The 21,160-nt window shown below is 51.1% G+C and overlaps 1 protein-coding gene across 1 annotated transcript; it reads right to left on the reverse strand.

Annotated features, from left to right (window-relative positions):
• Nucleotides 1-1,964: 1,964 nt before the first annotated feature.
• DHX40 (DEAH-box helicase 40) lies at nt 1,965-19,691 on the reverse strand. The gene is made up of 18 exons (XM_044430320.1): nt 19,609-19,691; nt 18,244-18,445; nt 17,593-17,738; nt 16,989-17,108; nt 16,009-16,239; nt 14,663-14,729; nt 13,288-13,419; nt 12,725-12,824; nt 12,127-12,213; nt 11,451-11,633; nt 10,573-10,653; nt 9,619-9,776; nt 6,973-7,087; nt 6,104-6,212; nt 5,258-5,352; nt 5,032-5,101; nt 4,175-4,403; nt 1,965-3,305 (listed from the first exon to the last, which is right to left on the reverse strand). Exons 2-18 carry the CDS (start codon nt 18,425-18,427, stop codon nt 3,166-3,168), a joined length of 2,247 nt encoding a protein of 748 aa, XP_044286255.1. The 5' UTR covers nt 18,428-18,445; nt 19,609-19,691; the 3' UTR covers nt 1,965-3,165.
• Between the last annotated feature and the right edge of the window lie 1,469 nt (nt 19,692-21,160).

The following is a 21,160-nucleotide window of genomic DNA, read 5'->3' on the forward strand; positions in this document are numbered from 1 at the left end:
CACATCATGCGACCTGGGTGGAAGGTGACGCCACTTCCGTTCCTCCGGCCCACCTGGGTGTCGGTCCCCTGATCACATGACACGGGCCGGTTACTTTAAGGAAAAAGGGGACTCGAGGTGGACGTTCTAGGCAGAAAGACGTCACCTTGTTCAGTCCAATGAGGCTGGAAGGAGCTAACGCGCCTGCGCAAGGGAAGCCGGGGGAAGCTCTTGGTTCAAGGGTTCGAATCCCGGCTGCGGTAGTGAAATGGTGACCTTGGAGCACAATAAAACAACCTTGTTCCACCAGAAGCGTTGACTCGCACAGACAAACGTAGTTTTGATGACTGTGTGTTTTTTTAAGTAGGTTCACCAGGCTGCAGCTAGAAGTTTTCAAAACGCTATTTCTAATAAACTAAGTTTTGATGAACTTTGCCCCACAGGTAGAAAGACCTGAGGAGGCATTTACACACAATCAGTAAAACAAGACACTCCCTGCCTGCTGACTTGCAAAAAGTCACAACACAGAAGAAAAGGAGGTGCGGAGGGCAGAAGAAAAATGCAGCAGTCATTCAGTAGGGTTAGTTGAACAGCCCTGCTTCCCCTCATATCTTCCCTTGTACAGCCCCATAGAATGGCTACTGGTGGTAACAGTTCTGGCAAAAAGAGCCTTCACAGCTGGAATTCACTTTATAAACTGATTTCTGAGAGTTTCCTAGATAGTGTACAAAAAGGCAAAACATGAAAACCCAGAACTGCATCAAACGCGCTTTCAGTGCATCACAGACACCATGGGCCCACCTATTTCTAGCACAGAGTATTCCTTTGTTAACAGGCCGAAGAAGTGGGTTCTGAAACAGAACCTTTCGGTAGAGAGCACCCCAGGGTCAGGGTTCAAGCCAGCCATGCCCTCTTCCATTATGTTCCATTCCATCTCCCAATGCTGTAACCTGATGGAGGGATTTCCATTCGCCCCAGGTGATAAGCATGTCCGGTCTTTTTGCCGTCTTCAAAGCACCATAAGCGGCCTGAGGGAGGGTTGTTTCTTACGTAAGGCTTTCCCAATAAGCATTATCTAATCTAATCCCAAGAGACAGGAAATGTAAAAATAGAGAACCAGGGATTAAAGTAGAAGGGGCTTGAGGGGGAAACTGTATGGACCAAGAAAGAGTTAATGGATCTTCCTGCCTTGTAAGAAAACCTCCACTCGCCCCAAGGTTGGTAAAAATAAAACCCAACCAAGAAAAATGGAAATATTAAGGCTTCTGAGCATCTGCTTCCCAAAATGTGTCATTCTTTAGGTGCTGCTGTAATTTTTCTGATGCCATGGAACTAGAATTTTCCACACTAAAATGTCCTGTCGCACATTCCTGTACATGCTCCAGTTCAAGACATTTTGACATTAGGGCTAACAACATTTTGAGAATCAAGAATGCTGGTTCTCTAGAAAGTCCATTTCGCCACTCAACAAACACATCAGCTAGCTTTTAAGATGAGTTCCAGATGTGTTACACTACATTTTCCACCATCCCCAAACAGCACAGCTGTTGACTGGTGCTGGGTGAGAACCTTAGGAATGACCATCTGAAAAGTCATGGCACGCAAGGAAAAGGAGGTGGGGAAACCAGAGGAAAAAGGCAGCGGAAGGCACTCGGTATGGCTGGCGGAAGAAGGGTGCTGGATTGCGGAAAGGCTGCCTTAAGGGGCTGCAGCGAAGCAACACAGTCAATTCGTGGCGGTCCTGTGAATAGTACAAGCGAGGACATGGGGAATACCAGAAAAAAATTACCCCATGTAATTTTTGCTCAATACTCACATCAGCAGGCTGAAGAATACAAAGCTGTCCTTACAGGAAACCTTGCAGAAGAAAAAATATCAGAGCCTGCAACACCATACATAAATCTCTTATTGCCATAAAGGGAATACTAAATTAGCTACAGTCAATTTATACTCTGAATAGCAGCATTAAATACACACACGCCGTGTGGATCAAAGAGCTCAATTTGAGCTGTCAGACATTTATAGCAAGTATACAGAAATTGTTTCCCTTTACGCTGCAAGAACAGCTTACTGCAGAAACATACGGGAATATATGTATATAAAAGACCACTGTGGAGTGAAAAGAGAAAAAGGACGTTCTTAAAAAACCTGTAAACTTGCTTCTGAAGCTTCTTCTTAAAAAAGCAGCATGATGTCACATGCAAATATTAAAATACCTTTGAATAAATTTGAAATCTCTTCAAAATGAAGACCACAAATATCAATGGAAGCACCATACAAACCAGACCTAAATGTTTACACACGTTCATTTCAAAAGGCTTGGTTTGGGGGTTTGTTTTTGCTAAAGTGAAGTATTTAAACGGTACCCTTTCCCAACCGCAGGGAAAGACTAGGCCACTTTGCAGTCAATGTTCATACAGCTGCAGAAAACTTAAAAAAAAAAAACACCCTGTGTTTCTCTCACACAGACGCAGCTCTCCCCAACCTGGCACCCTTTAGTTGCATTAGAACACAATTCCCATCATCCTCATCCAGCAGAAACCGCATGTGCAGGCTGGACAGCTGGTGAGGACAGCAGCCAAGCCCCACTCCCGGAGAAACCCAAGGGAGCTCCGAGGACCAGATGCAGTCAATCCACAGGTTGGACACAAGGTGGGCACACATTTTGGGAGGGGAAGACGGGACGGGAACCTCCCTCGAACCCTTTAGTTTTACTTCAGGGCAACGACTTCTGAGATGCTGGAATGTGCCCGCATCTTTGCAGGCTCCACAACCCAAATTCCTGCCGTAGAAACGCAAGTTTCTCTGGAGCAGAGCCTGATCCCAATGTCCCGCCCCTTGGAGAAGGGTTCAAATGGGCACGGTTGCGGTGTCCCTCGGCGTGGTCCCGCCGACCATCTTCTGGCCTGCTGGCCGGTCTCCCCGGCCGGCACTGTTCTGCCCCTCTGCTCGACAACACCTGTGCGCATGATTTGCGAGGGCTAGCGAGGCACTGAAAGGAGCATCCCTTAGCAGGAGGACCCCCCAGGACTGAAGCGGCTCCACCCCACGAGGAATCGGGTGTCAGCTCAGGCTCTCCTGGGGCCCAAGCTCCAGCAGCGCAGGCCCCCGCCAGGCAAGTGCAGAGATGGCGGTGGGCTGCCAGGACCGGGAGGTGCACTTGTATGGCCGGAAGTGCCGACGAGGCTAGCTTGCTTCCGTTGCAGGGGTCTGGACGCCCAGGAGCCGCTGCCGCTTCCTCTCCAGGTACCGTGCACGAGCGTCCCTGATGGATCGGTCATCGTTCCTCTTCTCCATCTTCTTCTCAGGTTCACCGGATGCTTTTCCTAAAGCCAAAGGGACGACACCCCCCCGCCAAATGAGAGAATTCTACTAGAGGGGTGGTTTGTAGCCCTGTGGCTGCTAGTGGCTTACAACCCCCGTGATCCCTGCTCTGAGCAGAAGCCCACAGCTGGGTCGCACTTTCACCCAAGTCTGCCTGGCAGTCGCTCTTCACAGATCCATCTTCCCCAGCACGGAACTCTCCAGGGGTGCTGGAATGCGACTCAGAGCAGAACGGAGCCCCAGTGTGGCGTGACCACGACTCAGGAGACAGGGGTTTGAGTCCCCGCTCAGCCCTGAAACCCATGGAGAGGCCACGTGACCTTCCTTGACTCTCGGGCTTTCCTACCCCACAGGGTTGTTGTGGGGGGAAACAGAGAAGGAGGCACCTGCACGCTGCTCTGGGCTTTTTGCAAGAGGAAGAAAGGTGGGGAATCCGTGCAGGTCGAGAATACAAAGCACAGCTCCCAGCACACTCTGGAAGGGACAAAGCCTAGCATGGCAGAGAGAGGCGTTCCTTTGCGAGGGACTCCGACGGGCTCCGGGGAGTCGCTCCCGTCTTCACTGCCTGAGTCACACCAGCCAGCCGGGGGATGGACAGGGCCAGGGCCAGCGCCAGCTGCCGGAGCCTCGAGCACCCGCTGCGCCGACCTTCCCACCAGCCGTACCATCAGCTGCTGGGCTTCCAGGACTTGCATCCAGGCACACAGCGAGAGGGCAAGCGGGCAAAGACGTCCCCCTGCCCGCCTTCCTTTCCCCACCCGTCTGGTGGGAAAAGGGGTGACCGAGCGGGTGCCAGGGACCCTTCCCGCCGGCAAGTGCCCAGCTCTGCTGACCCGTGGCGCCAGCACCGCCGGCAGCCCTCCCGCCTCACCGCTCCGCCCGGCGAGGCCCTCCCTGCTCCTCCACTTGGCCATCTCCTCCTCCGTCACTTCCTCCCGGGCCACGCTGCTCAGTTCGTACGCGTCGATCTGGTGGAGCCGGGGCAGCAGGTCCTGGATCCAGTCGTACCGAACCGGGCACACCGTCCTCAGGTAAACCTTGGAGGTCACCAGGACGTCATGGAAGAGGATCCACTCCAGCTCCGCTTCCTGACCGAAGAGCTGGGAAAGAAAACAAATGTGCTTCAGAGCTGCCAAGAATTCAGAACACGGGCCACGGGTTCAAGAGGAAGCTGGGAGCTGTAGGCCTGGTTTCTGCTCCCTGGGGAATGCTGGGAGTTGTAGGCCTGGTTTCTGCTCACTGGGGAATGCTGGGAGTTGTAGGCCTGGTTTCTGCTCACTGGGGAATGCTGGGAGTTAGAGACACGGGAAACTGACCACTCCGATGTCACTGGGGCTGCGGATCCCTTGCAGCTTTTATCTTGAGTTTAGAAGGCCTGTCCACAATGTGCTATAGGGTAAATTTACTGGACGGGTGCATTTCAGCACCATGGATAGCTCCTAGAAGGCCCCGGCCCATGAATCATGGGTTCCCAGCATCCACAGGCGGTAGGCCTTTGCCCCACTGGACTGAGGATGCTGGGCACTGCAGGCCCCCTTTTTTGCCCGAAACATGAACCAGGATTGTGACTTCAGTTCTACACACATGCAGGATTGTATTTCCCTCCCCTGAACGCCTCGGCTCCATCTTTACCCAGGAGGCTGGCCCAGTCAGTGCAGGGCTGATCCACCTTCCAGGAAAAATGGAGGAGCGGAACTACGATAAAGGAATCAATGAAATAACTCTTACAGCTGACAAAGGATGGATGTAGACTGTGCTGCCGTGGCCATCCATGGTGCGGAACGACCTGCCGACGGATCTGAAAGTCAGCGCAGAAGAGGGGCTTGCTCCAGCGCAGCCGGACCTCGGGGGGCCTGCCGGCGTCTCGTTCCGAAAAGCCCGACCTCACCACCTGCCCCCCGCGAGCTCTGGGGCTCAGCTGTTTCGCTGCTCTGCCCGGATGCTCCGGACGCACCTCCTCGCGACGCTGGCAAAATAGCCGGCGCACAAGCACCGCCTCAGCAACTCCTTCCTGGAGCCGTCGAACCGCTCTCTCGGGAAGTCCGGCAGCTGGAGGGGGGGAGATGTGCTTTAACAAGGAGGAAGCGCAGATGGATGAGAGGACAAGAAAGTGAATGCAGCCTTTTCCCCACGTTTTAATGCTGCTCAAATGGTTTTGCAGGTTTTTCAGTTTGCGTTTCTCAGGGTCCACAGCTCGTGCTCGCAATGCAGGCCTTCGCTAGTCCAATCTGGGCTGGGAAAATATCCAGCCTGGAACCCTAGAAACCACTGCAGGACATCGGTGTTGACAAGAATGGGCCCGATATCACCATCACCTCTATCCACTAGTGGGTCTGCTCACAGGCATTCTTAAAACAGAGACGATAAAGTGCAGCATAAAAGGTCAGCATGCATTTAAAACAGTTTAACTAGCTTTGGGGGTTTCCCCATTGAAATAGCTGAAGAACTCTCAGTTGAAAAAATTAGGCCTGTTCGAACAGCTGACAAGCCTGATCATCTACCATGAAAGGAAGCGAGGCTCTCACAAGTATCTGGGCAGCTTTCTGTGTTCCTGTTTAAATCAATCCTGCATTCAGAAACATGAGGACTAGGACCTTACTTTATTCTTAGGCAAAGATCTTGGGGTACTGCCCCTGCTTAGCAGGCAGCGGGTGCCAGGGTTGATTCCCTGGCTTCTTCAGGTAGGGCTGGAAAAACTCCTCCCTGAACACCCCCCCACCAGAAAACCCCTGCTCCTGGTCAGCGCTAGCCACACTGAGCTACCCAGAGCCAGAGCGGGAAGCGCCATCCATCAATTCACCTGCTTCAGCTTGCCGGTGATCTCGCGAAGCTGCCCTTCCACGCTGAACGCCAGTTTCAAGGCTCTCCAGTGGATCCAGTTCTCCTGGCACCAGGCTGCCGGGGACGCGCTGGACAAGGGCAGATGGGAAACAGGCAAGGGGTCAGACGTGTGCCCTCTTCCTTTTGAAAATGTAAAGGCTGCGGCAGGTGGGAGAGGCCCGTGTTGGCCCCCCGGCAGCAGGGCCAACTCCAGCTTCCCTTCACAAGCCCCACCCGGAAGCGGCAGCTGGGAGCGTGGCCAGCGGCCACCTCTCAGGGGCAGCGCAGCAGAACAGGAAGCTCCCCACTTTCGGAGGCTGCCTAAAGGACCGTCTGCCCCCCATCCAGACCTCCCTGCCCCCTTAGAGCAGCTCAGGGGGCCCTTCTACGAGAGCCCGCCCCCAGGGAGATGAGAGAGGGGCAACCAGGCACGGGGCCTTTTCCACTGCTGCTCCCCATCTCTGGAATTCCCTCCCTAGGGAAATTCGCCTGGCGCCATCTCTATTTTCCTTTCGGCGCCAGGCAAAGACATACCTATTCAGAAAATGTTTTGATATTCAGCCTGTAGGCTGTAGCCCTTTTAAATTGTTTTTATAGATGGTTAATTCAATATGCTTTAATTGGTTTTTAATGTGTGTTTACACTTGGTATGTTTTACACTGTAAGCCGCCTAGGAAGGCCTCGGCAATTACAGGCAGCTTATAAAGAAAAGAAATACATAAAGGCCACCCCAGTGGGCTGCCCCAGGGACCCACTGCGAGGGTCTCCGTGGAACACACCCCACGGACCCCAGTGGGGCTTAACGCAGCAAAGCAGGGTGGGGCTCAGCCCCCACCCATCCCGCTGTACCTCGACTTGCACTGTTCAAAGATGCTCAGGAGCGTCGCAAAGTCATTCCGCCCTCCCACCCGCGAAGCGAAGTCGCGGTGCCGAAGCTCGGCTTCCTTTTGCCACTCCGGGTCTCCTGGAGACAGACAAAGCAGGGAACAACCCACTGAATAGAGTCAGCCCAAAGATGCCCGGACCGTCGTTGCTGCCCAAGCTCTCTGCGTGATGTGCGACTTCAGAGGAAAGAATGATAAATGAATCAACACTGTGGCTGCATTTTAATGCTATCTAAATCCTGCCTTGAATGAATCACCAGTTGGAATTAAGATTGCTGGGAGAAATATCAACAACCTCAGATATGCAGATGATACAGAAAGTGAAGAGGAACTAAAGCGCCTCTTGATGCAGGTGAAGAAGGAGAGTGCGAAAGTTGGCTTGAAACTCAACATTAAGAAAACTAAGATCATGGGATCTGGTCCTATCACTTCCTGGCAAATAGATGGGGAAGAAATGGAGGTAGTGACAGATTTTATTTTCCTGGGCTCCAAGATCACCGCAGATGGGGACTGCAGCCAAGAAATTAAAAGGTGCTTGCTCCTGGGGAGGAAAGCTATGGCAAATCTAGACAGCATACTAAAAAGCAGAGATATCACCTTGCTGACAAAAGTTCATATGGTCAGAGCGATGGTTTTCCCAGTTGCAACGTATGGCTGTGAAAGCTGGACCATAAGGAAGGCTGAGCGCCGAAGGATTGAGGCCTTTGAATTGTGCTGCTGGAGGAGATTCCTGCGAGTCCCTTGGACCGCAAGGCGATCAAACCGGTCAGTCCCAGAGGAGATCAACCCTGACTGCTCTTTGGAAGGCCAGATCCTGAAGATGAAACTCAAATACTTTGGCCACCTAATGAGAAGGACGGACTCCCTGGAGAAGAGCCTGATGCTGGGAACAATAGATGGCAAAAGAAGAAGGGGACGGCAGAGGGTGAGGTGGCTGGATGGGGTCACTGGGGTGAGCTTGGGTGGACTCTGAGGGATGCTGGAGAACAGGAAGGCCTGGAGGAGTGTTGTCCATGGGGTCGCGATGGGTCGGGCACGACTTCGCGACTAACAACAACAACAAATCCCGCCTTTTGTCCTGCAAGGCTCATCTCTGCAAAACATCTCATCGACACAACCACCCTGCGAGGTAGATCGGGCTGGGAAGACACGACTAGCCCGGGGTCACTGACTGAGCTTCATGGCTGAGGGGACTTCAGCCAGATGCAAAGCCCAGTCCAACATCCTAACCGTTACACCCAGAAATATTTAAACACCTCCTACAGACACGTTTATCTACTGTGATGTTCTACGAACCTTTAAGGTGTTAACCGGGGTTTTTAGTTTGATTAACTGTACAGCTTTTATTGTTGTGAACCACGCCGGATACACAACAAGGAAAAGCAGGATATAAGAACAGGACATAAATGCTTCGTTTAAGTTTTTAAGCCAGAAGATGTGCGCATCGTTAAAGTATTATCATCTTGTATTTATATCCCACCTCTTTTTCCTGTAGTGTTGAACCCAAAGTGGCTTATAAGTTGAGAGCGAGTGACTGGCCCGAAGTCACCCAGGCCGTTCCATGGCCAGGTGGGGACCAGAACCCGAACTCTGGAGTCCCGGCCGTGTGCTCTGGACCAGCGCACCATGCTGGCTCTCTGCACGGACTCGCAATCAGGAAACCGTTGTCTCTGACCATGGGCAGACTAACTTTCTGTTGCTACGGCTCAGCGTGCAGTCACAGAAAGCACACTTAAAAAAAAAATCCGGAAAACTTTTAAAGAAACTTGGGGAGGGATTGATGACTGGTGAAGCAATGCTCATTTTCAAAGGTCCACTTTCAGAACACCACACGACTGGCCTGCTTCGAAGATCAAAGTTAATGTTTTACAGAGAGAGCAGACCTTCGGCCTTTGACAACCACTGTTCCTGCTCAAGCTCTTCCTTGCCCTGTCCTTTTGCTTTTCTGGGGAAGGGGAATCCCACGGCTGTGACAAACCTGAGCTGTGGCAAAGAAACAGCCAACCCTTACTCGCCTATGGCAAGTACGACTTAGTTCCAGGTGAGCGGTTTTATGTAAATTAGGGAAGCCCATCCTTTTTTCTTCCTTGTATATTAGTGATACATCAGTGCCAACATGGGGCATGTCAAGGCAGGACATAATCCAACGCAAATTAAAGCAAACAAAGCCTACAGTTACTACATCTAGTTTATACCTTTTTAAAGACTTAATTTTTTAAAAATGTAACATCTAAAAAGATTTCATAGCTTTACAAATTAAAAGCATATGTAAACAGATGTCTAAGTCATGCTTTATATTAAAACCTTTCACATTTTAAACAAACTGATATATTTTTGTTTTTATGTTAAAAAATAAGTACAAATTTCACAAATGTAGAAATTGTTGATCATTTTGCATGTAGCATCCGACCAAGTTTTTCTTGCTTTTTAATGCGGCGTTTTCAAATGGAAAATGCCATTTTTCTCAATGAGGAGCGCGGATTGCTCTGGTACGCTAGTTTATGTTCATTTTTTCCACAGCCCCGAATAAAGCCTTCTCGGCAACCCAGCCCCGCTAGCCTCACAGGAGACTCTGTCTCGCGGCTGGGGCTGGAAGCACCCTGCCAGTTACCTGGTCGGATGAAGACGGTCTCCACGGACAACATGGCCGCAACCGGGAGCATCAAGTCTTCGCAGCCTAGAGCGGCAGCCTTGATCACCGCACAGGTCAGGTTCGGAGGGAGGGGGAACTGCACCATGAACTCGCCGTGCCTAGTCACATGACCCCCCCTAATGGGAAAGAAGAGGAGGAAAGACATTACGCTGATGGATGTTTCCCTCCATGGTTCATACGGGACATCTCTCCACCCTGATCCACACGCTTTTGCTTCTGTAAAATGTAGAATGACATCCGGCGGCAGAAGTCAGAAATTCTCACATCATTCCGTAAGAAGCTGCCTTTTGCCATCCGGTTTCCCAACATGGTGCCCTCTTAACCAGCAACCATCACGGGAGTGGGACGCCGAAGCCAAGCTGAGGAAGGCAGTAGCGGTTCGACCGCTGGAGAGACCCTGGGGCAAGTCTGGGTTTGAGTCCCCACTCAGCCATGCAGTGTACTAGCTGATTTTGGGCTGACCGGGTTCAAGGCAACACAATCACGTTAAATTATGACTTGTTGTTCAGCCCATGGGTGATCTTGCTGTCTGCACCCAACAAGCAACGGCTTATGATCCACCAACAACCCCTGAAGATAACCTCCCGGCTTGTTGGTGGGTCGTCCACCGTGCTTTTGTTATCCCAGCTGATTCAGACCACACCTGGGTTCTGCCTCCCCCCTTTTCGCACATTTTCTCTCAGCCAAGCTCAGCGTACACCTCCGAATCAGAAACGGGGCTTCTCTGCCCCTTCAGGGAAAGATGTGGATCATGCCACCCTCCAAGCTCCCCTGCCCAGACTCCTCTTTCCAAGATGCTCCGCTCGGGGAGGTCCAAGTCTTCCTTCAGAGAGGAATCATCTGGGGAGACTTGGGAATTTCCGGAAGAAGGCCGATGCAACCACACAGTTGCGTTTGGCTCCGTCGATGTACCTGTCGATGGCGTTGCACTGATAAAGCTGCTTCAGGGCTTCCAGAATATGCCTTTCCTCCGGGCAGTCCAAGTAGGGAAACCTATGCAGAAAGAAATGCAAGGAATCCAGTCACTTGGGGTAGTACACTACCCCGTTCCAAGAACAATGGAAGAATAATTGGAGGTCATGGGCGGCGCCAGGGGAAAGAGGATGACAGCTTTCACACAGAGGGTGGTGTCAGACACGTTGGCAAGGTTCCCCAGATTGGATCAGCCCTGCAGTGAGAGCTGGAGTGCTGTAGTGGTTACGACGATACCCGGATTCTAATCCCCACTCAACCATGGCGCTCACTGGGGGATGTTGGACCAGCCTAATCGACTTTGCAGGACTGTTGTGAGGATGAAGCGGAGAGAAGGATTATGCAAGACACTTTGGCTCCTTCATCTTATAGGAAGAAATAGGAATAAAAGAAAGGGATGCACATCCTTTAAGATGCTTGATTTTAAATCCGTATTTGTTTTATTCCTTATGGTACCCCAACAGAGTGCTTTCCAAAGGGGACAGGCAAGAGATCCTTTTGACCCCAGGCAGCACGGTCCATGCTAAGCCATGGACGATGGGATCTGTAATCCAACACTTGAGAAGCCTTTCCCCCAACCGTTAACTGATTGTGTTTATTAAGCGTTGCATGAAATATACTTCTCTAAGTAATACGGGACGGGTCAGTTTGCCCTGACTCTCAGCCTAGCCTACCTCACAGGGATGAAATCTGAGAGGAGGATCCTCTGGGGTCCCTGGAGGAGAGGGCAGGATCTGGCGGCAGCCCACAAAATATGAGCGATGAGGCTAGATCAGCCTCCCGCTCCCCAACCCCTGCCCAGCGCCAAGAGGCATTACCTGATGACATCATGTATGCCAAGGCATTTCAGCGTCAGGACGACTGACGTCAGGCTGGTCCGCCTGATCTCTGGGACCATGTGGTCAGGCATACACTCCTCCCAGAACTCCTTGCTGTACACGCGGTAGCATTCCCCGGACGCTGTCCGGCCCGCGCGGCCAGCCCGCTGCAAGGCTTCGCTTCTGCAGAGCACAAAATGCGTATTTCTCACGTTCATTGCTCTCCGTTCAGGAGCATTCAGAAGACTGTGCCAACAGCCAGCACTGTTAGTTAGTTATTTAAGGTTTTTCTATGCCATCCCATGACTAAATAGCCTCTGGACGGCTTACAAAGGACGAAAACCCAAAAAGCCAAGAACAAAAAAACCTTGTGGGGCAGACCCCGCTCAGAAATGCACAGACTGCTCCCTGAAGGGGCTACGGAGAGGCACGGCGGCAGGAACCACGCCTGGCGTGTCCAGGCACGTGGCTTCCCTCAGACCAGATGTGCGCAGCTCCAGCAGCTGCCTAAGTGCCCTGTGGATTCCGCTGTGCCAGCCAAGAGCTCTTCCGACTTGACTTTCTGCTGGTCATCATCCTAATAAAGCTGAAACGCAGCATCCCACGGGCAAACGGGAGCTTCCTAGGAAATACCGTTCTCTGAGCAGCACATGACCCAGCGTGTCCATGAACTTACTTGGAGATCGGGACCACTTCCAGCATGTCTAGGCCCACTCTTGGGTTGTGGCTTAGCTGCTTTACAAATCCGCTGTCCACCACGTACCTTAAAAGGAAGACAGATGCAACTCATGCAATGAAAATACTGTCATGCATTCCCGAGACAATACGAAGCCCCTGTGCAGAACCGCTGGGAGAGACTGTTTGGAACCGGGAGTGGGGGATCGGACTGTGCCCTGCTTTCACCCTCCTTTCTTTCCCTGGCTCCAGGGAAGCTGCAGAAGAGTTGAACTGAAGCCAGAAATTGAGTATAAGCAAGTTGTGTACAAAAGACCACAGCTTAATCCAAACAAAATAGAAACTGCTGGTTAGTGGAGAAGCCAGGATTATAATCCTGCTTCAAATCATGGTTGACATCCTGGTTTGTTGCAAAGCTGGTAACTGGATTTTCTTGATTCAGACAAAATGGAAAACTGTGGTTAATTTCAGCTTCCAATAGTCCTAGTTCTACCTATCAGATAATCTTAGCCTACAAGCTACTGTGAGATCAATACTAAACTGCAGTCCCTTTTCTGGCTCTCTCAGTTTCAAACAAAAGCAAAAATAGAACAGCTAACCTGATTCCATCAATTGTCAGTGATGTTGCAGCGATGTTGGTGGACACGACGCATTTCCGGATGCCTGGAGGAGGCAGGAGAAATATCCTTCTCTGCTGGTCTAAAGGCAGAACCAGGGAAAGAATAAAGATGACTTTAGGCCCGGGTTCCCTGTAGTTGAACAGCAAAAGTTGGCAATATTTATTTATTTTGTTATAGGTCTCATCTCTCTAGATGGATTACAGTTAAAACACAGAAAAGCCATAGAACAACTTAAAATATAAATAAATGTAATATAAGCATCAAATAGAGTACAGAGCAAAACTGGTATTGGTAAAACAGCGGTGCGAACCTCAACATCTGGAGAAAAGAGCCGCACGGCAAAAAATGGACAGGAGAAGAGTAGGACCCAAAGAAGATCCACCTTCCCCACCTCAAGGGGTGTGGAGCGACACCCACCATCATCCCCAGCTGTACAGGGCTGACGGGAGGTGTCTCGCCGCATTGCTGAAGGGTGGGCTGGGAGGCAAGGAGGGCGTGAGCAAGAGATGGCAAAAGGCCCTGCGCAAACAAAACCAGCTCACCGGTCGACATGGAGCCATACAGGGGCAAGACAAGCAGGCCTTCGACGGACGGGTCTCTCACGTCAAAGCGGTAATCGATCGACTCGGCCTTTTGGAACAGCAACTGGCAAGTTCTTTCGATCTCGGACTGACCTGAAATGGAAGCACAAGAAGCTTTTAATTCTGAAGGCTCTAAAACGGTGGGTTAAAACCGCTCAACTAGGACTGGATCACACCCCAAAGCAGTCCAAAGTTGGGGTTCGCCAACCACAAGCGACCCACCGCACAGAGCCCAACAACCCACGGTGGGTCCTCTTCCATGGATTGTTTGGCCTATGGTTTGCTACCATGGCTGGGTTCAGACGACATAAACCCACACTCAACCCATGTCGGCTAACTTGGCTGGGTTTCAGCAACAACCCACACTCAACCCATGGATGTGGCTTATACAGACATGACCCATACGCTGCAGAGTACAAATGGCCGGTCACTGGACAAAATCCAGCCTGCTCATTTCTGACAAAATCTGAGAGCGCGGCAGCATCCAAGCAAGACCTTGCGGCAGCTGAAGGAGCAAGAAGGCCCCTGTGCTCCTCAGTTCACTTCACACTGCAGCTGGGGAAGTAAAACTGTTGCCCCCCCAAAGCAGAATCGGGCAACTTCTCTTACCATTATCTCTTAGCACTGGCTGTGCTGATGGAAGGTAGAGGCCAAATTCTGAATAATCACCTCTCCACAAGTATACCTGCCTGGCCCTAAGACTGCCTCCAACAGTCCTCTGGCCAAAGGAAACGAGGTCAACAGCTACTAAAAACAGGGCCTGTTCTGGGGTGGCACCCCAACTCTGGATTGCGCTTCCCAGAGAGTTTCAGTTGGTGCCACACTCCTGTTCCTGCCAGTGGGAAGCCCTTCCTCTTTTGCTCAGGCCCTTGAATATTCGTGACAGTTCAAATCTGTTACTGTATTTTAAATCTTGCTGCTACCTTATTTTGGTCCATTGAAAACTTGTTTCTAGATTATACTGTGCTTTATTTTATGGTTTTAACTTTTGTGAACTCCCAGGGAGCAGAAGTATAATAAAGACAGGCCGACGATGAGCGGGGCAGCCCCAGTCTCCAGCGGGAAAATTGGCCGAAGTCAATTTCATTGGCGTAAGTCTATTTTAATTACTGCACACAGTTCCGAGCACTGTTTGATCGAATGGTTTATAAAAGCCTTAAATAAGTAAGTCCCCCTTGGAAGAGGGATTTTCATAAGACCCTTAATTTCAGGGTCTAAAATTGTCTCACTGGGCTCACTGTCATAGGATGACCACAATATAGTATTTTAATGCCACTACCAAAATCGCCTATTTGGCACGGGGATCAAATGTCTGGAAACGGGAAGAGACGCTCACCTGTCAGAAAAACCAGGATGTCTCCAGCTGCGCTGTTCAAGTGCAAGTCCAAGGTCACTTTGACAGCCTGAAACAAGTGGCGTTAATGGAATTAAGACGCACCAGAGGGAGATCCTGTTTCATGAGAAACGCTGGTGGCAATTTCCCGTTCTTGCGCTTAGTATGCACAAAGGTACTCAGGGCCTTCCTCCATGGGGGAAAAAAAGAAAAAGAAACACAAGACACCAGAAAAGCTGAGCTCCACTGCCCAAGATTTGGCCTTTCATATTCTATTTTCGGTCAAAGGAGAAAAGGACGGCAGAGGATGAGGGGGCTGGATGGAGCCACTGGGGCGGTGGGTGTGGGCTTGGGAGGACTCCGAGGGATGGATGAGGACAGGAGAGCCTGGAGGAACGCTGTCTGTGGGGTCATGATGGGTCAGGCATGACTTTGCAACTGAACAAAAAAAAAATCTGTTTTTACTCTGCCATATGGGTGAAGACTCAGCTGGCACCTGGGGGTTACATCAAATGAAAGGAGTTAGCCTTCCAGCCAGAAGGCCAATCTGGCTCACCTAGAAGGCCCGACTTGGCTCCCTCCAGAGGGGTTGGATTACAACACCCATTAGTCCCACACAGCATGGCCCATGGTCCAGAAAGCTGGGAATGGAAAGCCTCTGGAAAGCAGACCTCCATCCAGAAGTGTTCTTGGAAGCCCCTTCCATAAACACGTTTTAGATCAAGCCAGGAGACAGAACACAATTTGAGAAATCTAAGCCCCTTTTCTCAGGGACCGCTTAAGAAACGGCATTTGTCAAGTCCTTTCCTCCGCTGCATTGTTTAATTGTTGATTATATATATATATATATATATAGTGCAAACCATCATTCGATTTTTAATGAATGATGGGATAAAAGAAAATTAAATACGTAACTACATCCCCAAAAGGCCAGAGAGAGAGAGAAGCGCTCCCCAGAGAGGTTCGCCTGACACCGTCATTATATGCTTTTCGGCACCTGGTCAAGGCCTTTTTATTTACCCAATATTTAAATGTGTAACAGATTTTAATTAATTTTACTTCAGTCGTGGGTTATTTACTTTTATTATTGTTGGGGTATTTATACAATGGTAGTATTTATTTGTATTTACTGTTTGTATTTATTTTTACTGTTATATTTATGGATTTGCTGTGAGCTGTCCAGAGACTCAGTGCAATTGGACGGGCAAAAAATGCTCCAAACAAATAAGCAAGCAAGCAAGCAAAATCCCAGATGTGAGGCCTGCATCTGGACTACAGGTTTTTATCCGAGGGGTGGGGGGGATGAGAGAACTCCCCCCCCCACAAAAAAACCCTTCCCAAGATGGTACCTCAGTAACATACACAGAGCTATTGGCATCCTTCGGGCCGAGGCGACCACAGAAAATCTCTCTGACGGGATAGCTCCTTCCCGGAATGTCCACCACCAAACAGCCGTCGAAAAATTTGGAGAACTTGTCCGTGTCCAAGGTAGCTGACATTGCAACCACCTTCAAGGCCTTCTTTCTCTGCGGAGGCTTTTTGCCCTGGAACATCTGCTTCAGCAAGCCAAACAGGATATCCTGCAGACGGGGAGCCGAGATGAGCGTCAAGTCACAGCAAACTCCCCAAGGGAAGATGCGAGGCTGCCCCTGACGCAGCCCCCCCCCCCCCGATCCCTCCTGGGCCAACCAGCCCAGATCACAGCATGACACCAGAAGCGACCTCTTAGAAAAACCCTTGTGTCTGAATGTCCGCATTCTGCCTGGCAGTCCTGCTTCACATGTGCCGATTCATCTCCGTTTTTCATTTTAATACCTGGGAGCATCCAAACATGAAGTCAAGCACCCCCACTCTCAAATACCGCCAAGTTACTAGTCCATAATAATTGAAACTCCCTGACGTGCTCTCACATGTCACTGATTGGTGAGAACTAATAAAGAGGAGGCCGACAAGACCCCAGCGTGGTAGCAAAGCGGGAGGCAAGATCTGTGCAGGAACAGCTGCAAAAATATGTTTCTTTCCCTGCCAAAATAACACCCATAAACACGTTGTACCAAAAATCTGCTCTCCAGCTTTTTATTTTTCTCCTTATCTTTTCATTCTGTGCCTTTTAGATGACAAATAGGAGGAGGAAAGGGACAGCTGCAGAATGACTAAGCCTCTTTGGGTCCCCCCCCCCCGAAGAGCAGGGCTCAATAAATGTTTTGAAATTCATGAGCTGAAGACCACCCTCCAGCAGATGTAGAAATTCCCTGCCTGATCACCTAGAAGAAATTTCCACGCGCTCCAGGCAAACAGCTGTTTATGGGACTCCTTTGCCACCACCTACCGTGCTCAGGCTTCGCTCGTGAGCTTCATCAAGGATAACAACGCTGTACTTGGAAAGATGTGGATCTGCCAATATCCGCCTCAGCAGGCACCCGTCCGTCATATATGTGATCGAAGTTTCCTGCGCAATAGTTAAACCAGGCACCCAGTCAGAGATGCGGTCTTAGATACAGAGAACGGAAGAGCATTCATAGGTGTGTGAGTGTTTCTGGATTAAAAATGGGAGAAGGGGGTCATCGCTGAAAAGAGACATCTTCACACAGTTTGGGAATGTAATACCTGACAAAGAGCATGAATCGAACTGTACACAAAGGCTATCCTTCTCTAGCCCGCAATTAGAGAATTTTACAGCTGTGCTAATTTATCGTGGGGACTGAAGGTTCTGTTCTTATACTCTCTGCATGTCTCTCTTCCTTACCGTCTGTTACCCTTTGTAGTTTTTCCATACACTTGGGATGGAGCTCTGGGTTCAGAAAGGCAATACATAAATGTATCAACCAATGACAAAGTTATCTATTTAATTAATTGCTGATCTTATCTGCTCCGCAATTTAAAGATGCAACACGAGGGGAAGGCAACCCGGCAAGCCCTCTTCAGATGCGTACCTCCGAGATGCAGTCTTCAAAGCGAACCTGGTACCCAACCAGGCTGCCCAGGGGGCAGTTCATCTCCTCAGCCACCCTCTGTGCGGCGCATATGGCAGCCATCCGCCGTGGCTGCGTCACGACAATCATGCCATGCTCAGCAAAACCTAAGAACGGGAACAGAAGGGCTCCAGAAAGATCCACAGGAAGAGGAGGTGCTCTGAGAAGAGACAGGTTTCTAAAGAGAGAGCCTTTGGGCTATTAAAAAGTAATAAATATAAAAAGCTACTCTTCCTTCAGAACAGAAAGCTACAACAAAATGTTGCAGCATAGAGTTCCAGGTTCTAGAAGCTTCATTTCCTTCCTCTTTTCCATTGTCCCCTCTTAGGGCATTTCATCAGGGGAGGGGGGGAGGATTTCTGCAAAATTTGGCTTTTTCCAAAAGTGTCTTGATACTTCCCCAACACACAGAGACAGTGCCTGTTGGGTTATATAAAGCACCACATGAGTTCACCAGAAAGTGAGTTCACAAATAATATATTGGACAGGATAGGTAACTTGCAACCTAAATCTCCCATAATCCCTCACCACTGACTATGCCAGTAATTTAATCTCTTTTTAAGCTAAGGGAAGCTCCCCCAAATGTCTTAAGAGAAAACAGAAAACAGTTACCTTCTTCAAATAAGTATTTTGGAAGCTGAGTAGTTTTGCCACTCCCCGTCTCGCCTGTCACCACAAGGAACGAGTTGTCTCGAACGGCCTCGACTAATTTCCTCCGGAATCTGCAAATCGGCAGAGCTGCAAAGCCCAAGTCTTCTTTCCTTTTTCCAGTTTGCACTTTGGGCTTTCGCTCCATCAGTAAATAAAATCAGGCCTGAAACAAGAGTAACATGCATGGGATTGCACCGTAAGAAACAGTGCCTGGTTTCCTTGCTTTCCTTTCCCCTCCGTATCCCTTCTTCCTTTTGTGACGGGACTTTTGGCTTTTGAGCCTGTGAGCAGGGCCAGCTTGATTTTATTCCAGACGCAGCTCTTGGCATCTTCAGGCGCTTCACAAATGATCATTACAGCACCGCCAAAGAATTAAGTAAAAATGCAAGTAGGACCATCCGCAGAAGCGCAAGGCTCCAGATTCGAGTCACTCCAGTCAAGTATTTCCCCCAGCCTGGTCTCCCTTGTTCCCCAAATATCCGGTCGGAATCCCACACCCCCTAAGTAGGCACTACTGCTGGGATGCAGTGAGTCGCAGGACTACTTGTTATTTATTTTGTACTGTTATTTATTTGCTGGAAGCCGCCTTGAGGCTTACGTGAATGGGGCGGCATACAAGTTTCCCAAATAAATAAATGAATGAATGAATGAAAGAATGAATGAATGAAGCCGCCCTGAGGCTTATGCGAATGGGGCGGCATACAAGTTTCCCAAATAAATAAATAAACAAATTTCGGCAGAGGCGTAAGGCTGGGATCGTGTGCTGCGGATGTTGAGGACGCCCAGCATTTGGTGGGGGGGGGGGGGGAGAAGGAGGCCCGCAAACGCGGCAGAGGCCGCACAGGGTGGGCCCGCAAAGGCTCCCCCGGGCCGGGCCGGGCCGGGCCCTGCGGCGGCCTACACGCTGGAAAGCACGCGCGTCCCAGGAAGGCAGCCCGGGCCCCGTGGAGGGAGGGAGGCCGGGAGGCCGGGAGGCCGGAGCCGGGAAGGCACGGGCCGGGGCCGGGGCCGGGGCCGGGGAAGGGGCTTGTCCCGGGGGCAGCCCGCCACGAGCCCCTGCGGCGAGGCTCCCAGGGGCCGCCGGTGCGGAGGGCAGGGGCCTGAGGGGCACCTGCCCCCCGTGGGCCCACCCTGATCCGCGCGCGTTAACCCCTGGACAACGGGGACGCTTCCAAGATCACCGGGAGCTGCTCTGCCCGGGGCCCAGCATGCTGATCAGACGGCCCTGCTGGGGAGCATGGGCAGAGGGCCCCGCCGCCCCACGCCTCGCCCCAGGCCACACGGGGGGCAGCCGCCGCCCCGCCTCCCCCCCCCGCGGGCACACACCTTTCCGCAGGTGACCGGCGGCCACGTGACTCCGCGGCACCGGCCGCGCGCCCGCCGCCGCCGCCGCCGCCCCAGCCCGGAACGAGAACCAACCCGGACGCTCCGCTGACGTCACCCGCGCGGCTGGCCGGGGCACGCTGGGAGTTGTAGGACGTGGCCTCTGGCTGCGACTCCCAGCAGCCCTTGCGAACGGGCCGGAGCTGCCGGGGCTGCGTTCGCTGCTTGGTTTTCCGACGTGCGGCGCTTCCGCGTTCGCTGTGCGCAGTTTTGCGTGGCTTGATTTTCGTGGAGATCAAACGTCGTTTTGGCGAAAGGCATCCCAAAATGTTTCGACTGAAGAGCGTCCTTCGAGCCCCCGTGCATATTGAGAAAATAAAAATGCCCTGCAGGTTTAGGGCAGGTTTCTATGGCTGGAGAACACTGGAAAATGTAGGACTTCAGGGCTTGCGAATCACGTTAAATCTAGGACTCGGTGTTAAAGACAGAAACTTGAGAAAATGAGGGGAACTTATTTTGAGCACATAGTATACACAGAGAGAGCCCGAGGGAAAGATGCTTTAATTTAAAACGCTCAGTGCGGCATTATTTGAAAGACAAAGCGAATACATCTGGGATGTACTCGCTTCTGTTTTTTAGTTCCACCTCACACCCCTCTGAACCTTTTATTCCCGTCCCGTGTAACCATTGCTGTATAATTCCAGCAACTGTCAGAAGGTGGCAGTACAACCATGTTCGTGTGTACACACACACTCACACACACACACACACGATATCAACAGGAATGTTATATATGTAAAACAGAATTTCGGTCAAAGTTAATGCCCTGTTATTATTACTACATGATTCCTGCCATTTCTCTTGTAGGGTATCCAAGGAAGCTAGCACGGGCTTTCTTCCCCCATCTCATTTTGTCTTCAAAACAACCCTGTAAGGTAGGATAAGTGGCAACCCACTGCCTAGCCCAAAGTCAAGCGGTGAGATGCTTGGCCCAGCGGAGGCTGCAAACCGAGGCTCCCAGGTCCCAGTCCAATGCCCACTGGCTCCCCGGCTATCCAGAACTGCCTTCTCCAACCAGCATTTGACTGTAACTCCCAGAATCCCCTAGCCAGCCAGCCAGCCTGCCTTGGAATGCTGGGAGTTTGAGTCCAGCGCCTCTGGAAGGCACTGCGTTGGTGAATTGGCCCAAATGAGGCGGAGTGAAGCAGCCGCCTCAAACAGTTGGTGCTCGGAGGTGACTGTAGATCTGTGGGTTATACAATCTGCCCTGTGCCCCCAGTCGGAAGCTGCCCTCAAGGTGGTGGAAGATGGGGCTGTCCCACAGCCAGGGCTGTGTGGTGGTTAGAGAGCCGGACTGGGGAGCTGGGAGATCCAGGTTCTAGTCCCCACCCGGCCATGAAGCGCCTTCTCAGCCTAACCTACCTCCCCATTTGTTTGTTTTTTAAAATTGTGTTATTCGTATTTGATATCCTTCCTTTTTCCTTTCAAGGAGCTCAAGGCAGCTTACCTTATGCCCTCCCTCTCAATCTTATCTTCTCGACAACAACCCTGTGAG

The sequence above is a fragment of the Varanus komodoensis genome, unplaced genomic scaffold (genome assembly GCF_004798865.1).
Source record: "Varanus komodoensis strain SLA01 unplaced genomic scaffold, ASM479886v1 scaffold20_1, whole genome shotgun sequence".
In the NCBI taxonomy this organism is placed as follows: Eukaryota; Metazoa; Chordata; class Lepidosauria; order Squamata; family Varanidae; genus Varanus; species Varanus komodoensis.